Source organism: Lygodium microphyllum, chromosome 2, assembly GCF_053477565.2.
Source record: "Lygodium microphyllum isolate KBCC chromosome 2, Lygodium_microphyllum_v1.1.10, whole genome shotgun sequence".
In the NCBI taxonomy this organism is placed as follows: domain Eukaryota; kingdom Viridiplantae; phylum Streptophyta; class Polypodiopsida; order Schizaeales; family Lygodiaceae; genus Lygodium; species Lygodium microphyllum.
The window spans coordinates 17789855-17803093 of NC_141136.1; the positions used below are offsets into that span (position 1 = coordinate 17789855).

The 13239-nt window shown below is 37.1% G+C and overlaps 1 protein-coding gene across 2 annotated transcripts in view; it reads left to right on the forward strand.

The window, feature by feature from the left end:
* The first annotated feature begins 8903 nt into the window (after positions 1-8903).
* LOC148039521 (plasma membrane ATPase-like) overlaps positions 8904-13239 on the forward strand; it is a 113362-nt gene continuing 109026 nt past the window's right edge. Inside the window, exons 1-3 of one of the 2 annotated variants that reach the window (XM_087691579.1) lie at positions 8904-9200; positions 9270-9361; positions 12801-12891. In XM_087691579.1, the coding sequence (XP_087547705.1) occupies positions 12817-12891 (75 nt within the window). In that variant the 5' untranslated portion in view covers positions 8904-9200; positions 9270-9361; positions 12801-12816. The remainder of the gene's footprint in view (positions 9201-9269; positions 9362-12800; positions 12892-13239) is intronic. The other variant, XM_087691570.1, reaches the window with a different exon arrangement.

A 13239-nucleotide genomic window follows, 5' to 3' on the forward strand; every position in this document is an offset into this window, starting at 1 on the left:
AAATTCTGCATGAACTTCTTGAAATATTTCCAAGTAGCAGGACATTCTATGCTCTTGCGTACTACAATCCACCAAAGTGATGCTCTGTCTACCAAATGATTAGTAACACACTTGATTTTATCTTTTTCTGCATAGGTTTCCTCATGGAAATAGTCATCAAACTGACTAATGAATGCTATAACAGTTTTTCCTTCTCGTATGCCATTGAAAGTATGAAATTTAAAACTTCATTTACTTATCTTGGATTCCTTGCGAATGGTTTGAGCTTCAAGAGTGGCGTCGATGGTACGTCGAATCAGATCTTCAGCTTGAGGTTCTTCTTTGTCGGTAGACGCTCTTTGTAATTTTGCCAGTTGCGCTTGCAATGCTTGCCTAGCTCTTCATTCTTCTTCCAATTGCATCATGATTAAGTCCAGCTTTTGCTCCATCGTAGGCTCAGGTAGGTCGTCTTCAGCCATAAGATCATCCATATGTGGTTCCGTCATCCTGTAAAACTCAAAAGACCTTTCTCACTCAAAATCAGGTTAGCGGGATGAGCGTAGCTTAAGTTCGAGGTTACAAGGCTTATGTGTTTTGGGATATATCTTTCTCAATCTTCGAAAATTCTGCGATTTTTCCTTCTACGTATGCTTAAAATACTTCAGCGAACCTGCGTATGGGTAGAGTACCTTCCAATGAACAACTTTGCAGTTCGGAGTTTCTGCGCAGGAACAGCCCTTCTAGGAGTTTTGAGCACAAGTCAGTTCTGACTCCAGTTGACTTGTCTGACTTGCAGAGTTGCAGACTTATGTGATTTGCAGAGTTGCAGACTTGCAGAACTTAGTCGACTTAAAAAAGAGCCCGATCGTTCCAGGAGCTCCGCCTTCGCACGAGATGGGTAGCGATTGGAAGCTCTTGATCTCAGCTCCGCTCTGATACCACTGGAGCGCAGATCGGTCGCTGTATGCTCGCGTAGTGAATGCCGGAAGGTCCCCAAGAACAATGAACTCTACTTTTTGCACAAGTTACAAGGTAAAAAGCATGAACGACAAGAGCAAGAGACCAATTGGGTGCAATCTCCCCCCATGCATTGTGTGAGCGCTTCACAAAGCATGTATTTTATGTATATTCCATCTTCATGCTCAATAATAGCCCAATTTACAAAAATATATCAAGCTTTTAGCTTTTGAGTTTGCTTTTACAAAAATAGGAATAAAGCTAATGGACGGCGCCCAAAGAGTCTGGCACGCCCAATACAATGTCCAAATAGAAATAACATAACCATGCGCATGGGCGCATATAAAATAATAATAAATAATCGATGCCTCAATAGACATGACAAAATATAGGCGTGGCGCCTATCAAAATATAATCCATAGATCGAATACTCGCTAGACTCCAATGCTTTTCTCCGCCACTGCTGCTATCTCTACACATCAACTGAAGCATTCACAATCGTTAGTAAAATAATACAATTAAACCGACAAAAGTGAATACCTAGCAGTCTTCAGCTACATAAATAAATCAAATGGTTAGAAATAAATCCTAACCTTAATTTATTACGAGTGCGCACTCTAAACTCATAAACGTTTATTAATTTAAGATGCATTTTGCAGAATCACCCGCTATGGAATCACCCATGTACACACTAAATTAATGAAACGCCCGAAAAGGACATTCGTCCCCATCAATTTCTCGCACAAAGAATCCACTTTGTGTATGAGCCCCGGTCATCAAAGTTTACGGAATCCACCGTAAAACGTCACGGAATCCACCGTGGAATATGCCTCCTGGCATCACCACATGAATAAGAGCTTGTCCCACCACCTCCTTTCTCGAGGCCTGAAGAGCAGCAACATGCATACACCTCCGCAGAAAGAAAGGTGGCACTGAGAGAAAGAAGGAAACAAATGGTGGAGGAGACAAGGAGAAAATGGAATGCCAGGGGAGTGAGGGCACCCTAGGCCTATATATGGTCTCTCTCTCTCTCTCTCTCTCTCTCTCTCTCTCTCTCTCTCTCTCTCTCTCTCTCTCTCTCTCTCTCTCTCTCTCTCCATCCACCATAGCTCTTGCTTCTACTCGTGTGCTTCTACTTGGGCTCTACCTTACATTGTCTTGAGTGACTAGGGGGTTAATCGAGCTTTTTCTAACTTCTGTGTTCACTAAAGGCAAGGCACCTACATGTGCATATGGCAAGGGACATCAGTATGATGAATTGTATTGTACTTGAGAGGTCTGTTTAGCCTGAGAGTAGGATGGTCACTGGTGGTGTAGATTGTGCAATCATAATGAGTGAGCCATCTCTTTGTGAGACTATCTAGCATTATGGACATGAGGTGGGTAGTAGAAAGCACAGTCTTGGAGTGTGATGCCCTTTAGAGGAGAAAAAGGGTCAAGTGCTGGGTCTAGGGATCATTACTGAGGTTGGCTCATTGCCTTACTAGCTACCTAGGATGAGATATATTGTCCCTTAAGTATATACCCCAGCAATGGACTGGGAGACCAAAGATGGACTAGTAGCTGGATCCTAGGTTACTATTGTGTTTTATACAGCTATGTTGATTGGAAATTTTTATACATATTATTAGATGAATAAAATGTTCAATTTTTTAGCTAAGAAAGGGATTGTGCATCCCTCTTTGCTTAAGAGAGCCCTTCACATCTAATTGAGGCCTCCAACAGCACATTACCAATCACTTGGATTCTTTGCCTCATTCTTTGCCTTTGACATCAGACATATATGATCTACTAAGCATCTAGTGCTTGGCGATGTTATCGCAAGCAATTGACTTCGATTATGTCATCCTCAACATCAACATTAAGGGGGATTTTAATCTTGTTTAAATTTTTGAAAATAAAAAATACATTAAAAAATTTATTAAAATTACATGATTGAAATTAGATGGTGGCCATGTGCATGCATCCAAGATCTTTCCATCATTTATAAAATAAATATGTGGGGTCCTCACTAGTTGTGATTCTTTTCAATTCTCCAAGGGTTTCATTTTAAGGGGTTGCAAACACTTTTTACGTGACCTCTAAGTTGAGCCCAAAAGCTATACTTTGGTATTTGATCATGTGTCTAGTAGCTTGAAGCCATGTTGGCCTTCTTCTCTAAGCCATACACAAGCACCTTTCAGCCATGTCCTATTTCACGTCCTTGACCATGTTGGTTGGCAATGCCCTATTTCAAATCCTTGACCTTGTTGGTAGACTATGTCATTATCTAGCTCATGTTGTATCTCTCTCATCTATGTATCTCCTCTATAGAATCTATAGGACAAGATTTGACACTACCTCTTTTTTCTTTTTTCTATGTTTCATCTCACAAGTTTAGTAACCCATGGTCCAAAGGGGATGTTTGTTAGTTATTCTTCATCTCCTTATGTGAAAACACATTAGTGTATTTAAAAATGCATGTCTAGATGTGAAAATCTTTAACACTACTTAGCATTAAATAAGAGTCAAAGGTGTAGGTGGATACTTCAATTTACACATAGAGTCCCTATTAGTTCTACTTCCATAACAATTAGTCATCTTCATTCTACTTCAGTTTGTGTACTTACAAGAGCTCTCTCTCTCTCTCTCTCTCTCTCTCTCTCTCTCTCTCTCTCTCTCTCGCTCTCTCTCTCTCTCTCTCTCTCTCTCTCTCTCTCTCTCTCTCTCTCTCTCTCTCTCTCTCTCTCTCTCTCTCTCTCTCTCTCTCTCTCTCTCTTTGTAGCATGAGTTCCATCTTCCTTAGTTGTTTTCCATTCATGATTTCGCACAAGCTCCACCCCCAACAAGTCTACCTAGGAAATCATAAACTACAAGTATGAGGAATTAAGGTAGAACAAAATGTGGACTAGTTTCCTTAACTACTCGTCATTAAGTTTGCCCTTACCTTAACAACATTGTCATTATAGTTACTATAGTTTGTGATGTACCCTAGAAGGAGAAAGTTATCCACATCTTCTCCTTCTATTATGTTGAGAACTTTTTGTGATGAACTTCAATAGTATGACTCAAATTTTATAATTGGTATTTGACATGTTGTTAAGGATAAAAATATATTTTTCATCCTTCAAGCAAATGTATCCATTGATTTAGAGTTGGATTATGTATGTTTATGGTTTGGAGTCTCTTTTATGCATTGCAAAAAAAAAAAGAACTATAAAAAGAGGTGGTCTTTGGAGGTAGATATGTCATACTATGCACAATAGGATGAATGATGTAATGATTTGCTAGAGAGGCCTTAAAAGGGAGCCATGTTTATGCATTATTTGACCATGAAAGTTGATTCAGTTGACACAAAGTACACAATGGATGTGGTAGGGAACTATCTTACATGTGGAGATGTTCTTACATGTCCCAAGTTAGTTGGCACATGTGAGTCTTAATATGTAGTCATAGCTACCATTCTTTGTATATGGCACAGGAAATTTAGAATGGAGTGAAGTGCACTCACCCTTCATGCATGGAGGAGATTCCAATGACTACTCAAGCCTTCATGCAAAGGCAATACTTGAGGTAGTTGAACCAATACATGAGATAGCTAAACAAAAGGAAAGTGGTTGTCTTGAAACAGATTCCATCAATCTTAATGCATCTAATGAAGCAAATTCTTTAATCCTTTTAAGAGAGTTCATAGGAGCATTAATGCAATGGTGACCAATACTTCCTCTTCTATGATTTAGAAAATGATTATTGCTATATTGATCTTATATCTAAAGATAAATTTTGTTTTTGTTATAGGAAAAGATAAGGAAGAGAAGATAAAGTCAAGCCGCATCCCAATAGTTTGTGGGAGAAGACACACGAAACCCTAATTTAACTTTGTTTCAAGGCCTCATACCTTCTCTCCTATGGGGGACATTTAGGACCTAACAAAAGTATATACTATATCCTTTGGATCATGCTGCCCATCACTCTAAGTCGAGATCATACAAAAATTATAATAGTTTAGCTATATTCTATGCAAAGGATTGTAATAGTTGAACTATGTGCTTTCTTATATGCAATGATCTTCTTGTTTTGGCTAATAGGATAATGGCAAATCTTGTTGTCCTTCTTTTCATTCTCTACATTGTCTTAGTTGTTTAGATACTTTCATTAATCTATCAAGTTATGTATTCTATATGATACAAATCTTTTTCAACAAAGTGAAAAAAATGCATGCCACTAACAATTGATGTTGCACATATCAAGATCGACTATGTCCCCCCTAAGTACGTTCCTCCATTCAAATTTATTAGAAGGGAGAATATTGCTTAGCTAGCCTCATCCTAGATATAATTGGCTCATAATTGGTGACTTGTTTTGACTTACAATAAGCACAATGGGAATGAAAATCCTATAAATGTAGATGTTCATGAGTGTATCATAGATCTAATTGGTGACTTGTTTTGGCTTACAATAAGCGCAATGGGAATGGAAATCCTATAAATGTAGATGTTCATGAGTGTATCATAATCTTCAAATGTGCTTCTAGGTACATGGTTGAGTATACAGTGCATGCATTCCTGCATTGCAAATATTTATATATGATTATATTAATTCAATTTCAAATCTTTTCATGTGATTATGAAAATGGAATATATGGGGGATATATGATTCTATTTCTACATAATGATGTAGTGTCATTCTTAGGTTGGGCATGGCAATGGGTTGATCTCTACATTATAGCTCCACCTTCCAAAGAAATGTGTAGAGAATAATGGATGTTCATTTTGGAAATACTAAAATATACCTTGGTGGTTGGGCTGGACAAGAATTGTATGAGGTAGTAGGCTATGAGTTCACATCTACCAGACTAATATTTTTTCAAAACCTTGCATAACTTGTCTCGACTAGTTCCATAGTATAGGAAGCAATATATATTGCTATGATAAATGATAATTTCCCTCAACTACTTCCATAGTAAAGGAAGCAATATGTATTGCTATGATAAATTATAATTGATATAAATATCTATACAATAGTAACTGAGCCTTCATAATCCTACCAAGCATTGATTTTTGTCCTAATGGCTGCATGATGAGAGAGTTAGCATAGTGGTTGGAGCGCTAGAAGTTGGTGGAGGATCACTGCTCCTTTAATGTTCATGTCAAGCTTGTTTCACTATGGTTTACAAACCTGTGAAGGTTGCCTCTTTAGCTATACTTGAGCTTGATGAGTTTCCCCAAGTTCTCTTGTCAAATCGGTTGACTTTGCTCTTTCTTACTATGCTTCCACTATGAACTCTGCCAGTTGTGCCCTATCTTTCCCATTTTGTTCCTAAATTACCTCCGTGTCTTACATCTGGGACCTCATTTCTTCAAGTTCCTTGTTTCTCCCTTCTAACTAGATCTGCAAGCCTTGAAGATGTTGGGGAAATTGTTGCAAGAACTCATAGTGCACGACTTTCACTTCATCTTGTTTAGGCAATAATTCCTATCTCTTCTTAATTGCTTGTACCTTGTCCTTCCTAAGTTCTTCACAAAAATCCTCTAATTTTGATAACATCCCTGCTATGTATGCATCACTTTGCTAATTCATTCCCATGAGTCATTGCGGCTTGCTTAGCAAGCTATTGACAGTCCCCTCGATTGGTGACAAATGACTTCCTCTATCGACTTCCTTTTCTTTAGCTCAATTAATTTAGTCTATATGCTTTGTGTGGCTACCATAGTGCTATTGTAGATCACTATGTGCCATGCTTGAAGTTGGTTTTTTAATCATTTTTTCCTTGCCCTTGTCTGAGATTTCTACTTACCAAGTCAATTTAGCTTCCACATTTTGAGATATGGCTCTATCTCTCTTGCGACACGATAGACAAATGGTTGCAAGGGTATCTATTATTTCTTAGCATTTGTAGCTTCCATTCACCACATTTCCTTTTAGTTTCCTTTACTGCAACATGAATCATAGTTCTCTCTTGCTTTGTTAAGCCTTTTGATGTCTTTTTATTATTGCTCTTCTTTCCTGTCTCCTCATATGTTTCTTTCAAAGAGAAATCTATCTCTTTCCCACTTGATATATTTTCCTATCTCCTACTACTTCCTTTGGTTCTACATTTTTTGAGGGTTAACATCCTTTAGGTGGGCATGGATCTTCTAGTGTAGATGGAATTCTAGGAACAAGTGATGTGGCATCCAATACACCTATTGTCATGCTAATGACTTTGGTTATGACCTCATTAGGGCACTACCATCTATTATTATGCCACCTCTTGTTTCTGTACTTGATATGATTTATGTAGTCCTTTCAATAATACGTTTTGGGCCCTTACAATTGCTTTCGTTATTGCATCAATCCATTGGTCATCCAAATTTTTCCTTCCTATTCCAACTACCACAATATTTTCCATTAACTACTTGGGAATCTTATTGGCTTGTGATTTGGGTTTGGTTTTAATGAGCATGGTTTGAAAAACTTGCACTGTGAGACCACCCACAAGATCGTCTTCATAGACTAATGCTAAGGTTCCAAGGTGCTCACAATAAAAGAGAAACACATCTAGATGGAAGCCCAAATCAAAAATCAAACCAACACAGCTAAGAGCTAGGACCAGCCCAATCATCTTAGGAGAAATTGATTCTCATTGATTGAAAGAAGGCTGCGAAGCATACAGTGCAAGACATGCAACCAGCTCAAGTGGTTGCCTAGAAATTTGAACAGTGTATAGAAAAGAAAATTCCTAATTCTTTTCATTGTGTATGTAAGTTCAAGTTTCTATCAAATATAAGTTGCCTTTGCCACCATGAATACACGTTTCTATAACTTATCCTTATTCTTATGAGAATCATCTTGAGCTATTGAACACCTCATTATGTATGTAAAACAATGATGTGAATATGGAGAGTTGGAAACCATGGTAGATCCATTGTGGCATCACCTTGAGCTATTGAACACCTCATTATGAATGTAAAACAATGATGTGAATATGGAGAGTTGGGAACGCATGCATAGTTCAAACATGGTAGATCCATCTTGGCATGGAAGTGCCTTATCAAACATTATATTTATTATTGATTTTGTGAAACATCTTGCTTGGTCATAAACTATTGTATTCTTTTAGGAACATTGAACGAGGAGGGGGTTCTTACACATGTTTCCTTTGAGACCATTGACACTTGATCGCACCTATCTAAAAAATATCCTAAATTTATAAGCCTTGTTCGTGGCACCTACATATTGAGAATATAATCCCTATGTATCGAACTTGTAGGTGTTAAATTTGCAAAATTACTGAGCCAATGGAGGCAGTAAAAGATATATTCGCATTCAAATTTACAATTGCCAGATTGAGACGTTGAGTTGCCAAGTCGTTGATTTTCGGATCAAACAAGGTGTCTATCTTTCCTCTTGCAATGGATGCTAAATCCTCGAGCAAGGATGGTCGATCGCCATGTTATCCTAACTTGCGCGTGCATTTGATGGAAACGAATCCAAGTAGCTTAGGTCAATTCGATCATTTATTTCTTTAGGCACCACCAATGCAGTTATATACATGGAATGTTGAAAGACTGTTGGGATTAGAGGGTTTAACTAGTGAAGACACGAGTGCTATGAGACGTTCTTCCTCTTGTGTATCTCTGTGTTGGCTCAATGTGTCAGGAAGCAGCATCTTGCATTGCAAAGTATTATGTAGACTTCTTTACAAGGAAAGGGAGCCCAATTATGGATGGATAAAGGAGAGATGTCAGGAGTGCAAATCACTTCATTCTCTATAGGAAGCACGCGCGCGCGCGCACGAGAGAGAGAGAGAGAGAGAGAGAGAGAGAGAGAGAGAGAGCAAATCTTCAAGCAAGCTGCAAGAAAGAAAGATGAGAGATTCGACTGCAAAGCAGCGGAAGAAAACACACACACACACACACTCTCTCTCTCTCTCTCTCTCTCTCTCTCTCTGTGTGTGTGTGTGTGTGTGCGCATGTAAGTATTAACAAACTGCAGCCTCGAGACTATTATCAAGCTGCTATACAGGAGAGGTGTGTGTGCAGCTTCGATAATACGCTGTCTCTCTCTCTCTCTCTCCTCTCCCCCCCTCTCTTCTTATAAGTACAGCCAACAAGCTGATATACACGAGAGGTGTGTGGTTACAGCTTCGATAGTACGCTGTCTCTCTCTCTCCCGCTCTCTTCTTACAAGTACAGCCAACAAGCTGCTGCTTCGACAGTACAGCTATCATCAATATACACGAGAGGGAGCGAGAGCGCGCGCAGGGAGCTCCACTAGCAGTGCACACAGACAACTATGTCAACGTGAGAGCCCTCGTCTCTGGAATGCTATCTCATCTTCTTCTCTTAACCTTGATTGACCGTGTATTACAGTTTTGATCGTACGCTTGATCGCCATGGTGGTTTCAAGTTTGGTTTAAGCTCGCGGACGTAACATGACACTAAGAGTACTAATAGAGTTCACTGTAAGGTTTTTCTTTTATTTCATAAATTGTAAGTTTGGCTCCACGTGTATATGATTCCTTAGCGTCCCATTTTCATGCTAGTATTTGTTGTTTGGAGGTTCTTTGCTTGCACTTCTCTGTGTTTGCAATCTTGATAAGAACATTGATTTGTGTTCGCTGTGTATTGTTGGTCCTTGGTAGGGTCTTCTTGGTTTTTGGGGTAAGTTGTTAGTGTTATGTTATGGTTCTTCAAATGACACATAGAGCTTAGAAATCCTTGGCTCCATAATATTGACACAAAGTTGTCTTTATATGCTCCATAACATGTCCAAATAACATGTTGCATTCTTAAATCACCCCTTCCATAATTCCTTCCACACCATTGAGCTTCTTTCGCTTTAGCCGTCCAAAGAGCACAATCTTTTGAGCGACTTTAGACTTAGGTATTTTCAAGTCGTTTGCATTGTTAAGCAAAGTATCCATCTAGTTACAATGCCTTCTTGCTACTCTACAAGTAGCCATCCAAATGCCTAGTAAACATTGTCCATGACTTATCCATATCTAGCCTCTTAACCAATAAGAAGATAAGTTTGTCTACCTTGTCACAAAGATGGGCATAGACCTTAAAAACTTAGTCAACAAAAACAAAAGCAAAAATATCAAAATACTAAAATACAAATCAATGTACACCATAACAAACATTAGTTTGAAGACAAAATAGAAAGAGCAAACACACACACACACACACACACACACACACACACACACACACACACACACACACACACACACACACACACACACACACACACACACACACACACACACACACACACACACACACACACACACATTCATCAAGCAAAGAAGGTTTGAGTGATCTACAAGTTAGAGTAAGACTTTGATATGTAAATTATGCCAATTGATGGCAACGACTTGTGATAGTATGATAATTTTCATGTGGTAAAGTAATAGGTTTACTTATCATTATAATTTTAAGCATTCACACAATATCATTTTTAAAAGTGTTACCTTAGGGAAATGCTTAACAAGGGTTCATGAGAGCACACTCCAACACTAGTCCAAAGGAAGAATGCATACATACATACATACATACATACATACATACATACATACATAGAGGGAGAGAGAGTTTCAAAGTGATAGGAAGAGTCCCAAGATGCCTTAAAGGCATACCCCACAAATGTGTTTGTGTGCGCGCACACACACAAAGTTGACACATGTCCTTATGGACTATTGTTAACCTAGAGTATATTGATTGCTCTACAAAGAGTGCATCTCAACCACTCTAAAGGCATGCCCTTCCAAATGATGCTAGTATACACCTTGTACAAAGGGATTTAGAAAACTAAGAGCACTTGTGAGTGCATATTGAGCAAAAGACCATGTGATTGTGATGTGGTGATCCCAACATTGTGACAATAAATGAAATATGTTATGGAAAAATGTTTCTAAACTTCTTTGAAGTGTGAGCAATTTCAAGAGCCTGAATGAGATAGAGTCTAATGTGGAACTCATAATACAAGTAACATGGCAATTCGCTTTTTCACTTAGCCGAATTGCATATGAATGAGCTTGTATGATTGAAATTGGAGCAAAATTATTTGCCCGTTTATCTTATCAATGCATATTTTAGAGTACACTTGAATTTTAATTGCATTTAGATCTATAATTTTAGAGGGGTCTATAGTGCATCCCAAGCGGTATTTAGGCTCTAGTCATCCACCTTGTCAAATGAATAAAACTCCTCCTTCTCCAAATTTGTTGAATGAAAATGGGAATATGTGAGACTTATCCCTCACTTGAGAGGAAGTAAGATTGCAATGGTTCTAATGATGGTAATGGACTTCAATAAAAGTTTTTTTGAAAATTGTATCATTAGTAGGATATATACAACCCTGAAGTAGGTTATTAGACTTTGAGACTTTAAGCTTTGTAAACTACAACTTGATTTTCTTTCAAAACATCAAGCTTGGCTGTATTAAAGCTTTGCTTCAATGTACGCTTTGTTTTTTTTGTCTTTGTTTTGTTTTGTTTTGTTTTTTTTTTTTGCTTAAGAAGTCTTTGACAGCGTTGTTAGTATTTTGCCATTTTTTTAGGTTCTACTACAAAATTACCCATAATCACAAATGCCCCTTTAAATGATCCAAAGTCATTAACACTAATAAAGATTATTATTAAAATGCTTAAATGGCATTAAATTTCAATTGGTTGCAAGAAAACTACTAACATCTAGGGTTCTCCTTTTGAGGGGTTTTTCTTGAATTTTCAAATTGTTTTGCTAATTATCTATAAAATAGTGATGATTATTCTTACAAGTAAGGCTTTACTATTGAATGCTCTTATGAGTCTAGATCTTGATTTTTCTTCTTGTTCTCCTCCTTTTTCATTCAATATTTTTGCTTGTGGGTTTTTGTTTGAAATATTTAATTGTGTTATACATATTTAATCAATTTGATGAACATTCATCTAACATGTGAGGCTTTTAACCTTTGAATAGCCTTACATATAAAGGTGATCATTTGTCCTTTTATTCTCATTTTTCATTATTTGATTTGACTAAATTTTCCCATTTTTGTTCTTATTCTCATTCTTTATTATTGATTTGGCTAATTTTCCTCATTTTCGATTTCTTCAATAGTGGGACCATAGGCAATACATGTGGTGACTAATGTTATTATCTCGAACTTCTAAACCTTTAAAAAAAGGTCCCAATTGCAATTATTGCCTATTCTTATTGGCATAGTTGTAATTTCTAACATGTATCATGATTTAACAATTTGTAAATTCTAATTGCCCCCATTTGGTAACTAAAAGATGTGGTTACCCTTTCAAAGGATCATGCATCATCAAATTCAAAAATGGCCCTATTGTTGCAACAACAAAGTAGGCCCTCGTGGGGTGGGATCAAAGTCTTCCATGTGAGCCACCTTATAAAGAATCTAATTGATTTTTCTAGTGAGTCCATGACTTATTAGAGAGGTCTTGCCCTTACAACATAGCTTAAAAACCACTAGTTGTCATGTATTTAGATATATAAAGCTTCTATATCTAATATAATGAGTGTCTAATAATATTGTTGTGTGTGTGGGGCTTTTGGCAAATATTGGATATAAACCTTTTATGTCTTTAAGGATTTTCTAAAATTGGTATGTGGTGTATATTGGAGTAAAGATTTTATGTTTCTAAGAATTTGAATAATGAATTAGATTTTGCCCAAAAATATTCTTGAGAAGCCTATTAAAGTCCCATTCAATTGTCTGTAATATCACAATAATACATGTTTTTAAAAAAGTAGACTTGTTTGCCACATATGAAAGTGAACTTTAGAGGTTTAGTATGATAGATACTATACTCATCACCAAATATTGACAATCTACTTGAGAAGTAATTGGTTTTTCTAACTATATTTCTAAGTTTCAAGGCTTTTGGGCATTAGATCATTGCAAGAAACAATGCAAGAAGATGACTTGGAAAGTGGTGAAATCATAAGCGATGCCGAAATTGAGAGTACAAAAGCAAATGCTTTGGTAAGATAAATATTTAAAGTTATATTGTTATCTTTGCTCATTATTCTCAACAATTCATATATATTGTGATCAACACATTTCTTTGTTTTTGGGAAATCCCATAATTTTCACATTTGTAAATTTGATGTTGCTCAATATCCTCCAACATATTAAAACATTGATCAATGCCTATTTGATATATCAATATCATAAACTACCCATACTTTGACACCCAACACACATAAGTATGCATGCATGCACATGCACTTAATGATTTCAATCTCCTTAGGAGGAACTCTCTACATATTTGAAGTTTCTCAATGTTTATGAAAGTGTGGAATTGTTTCTAAGATGATAAGCATTCATAGT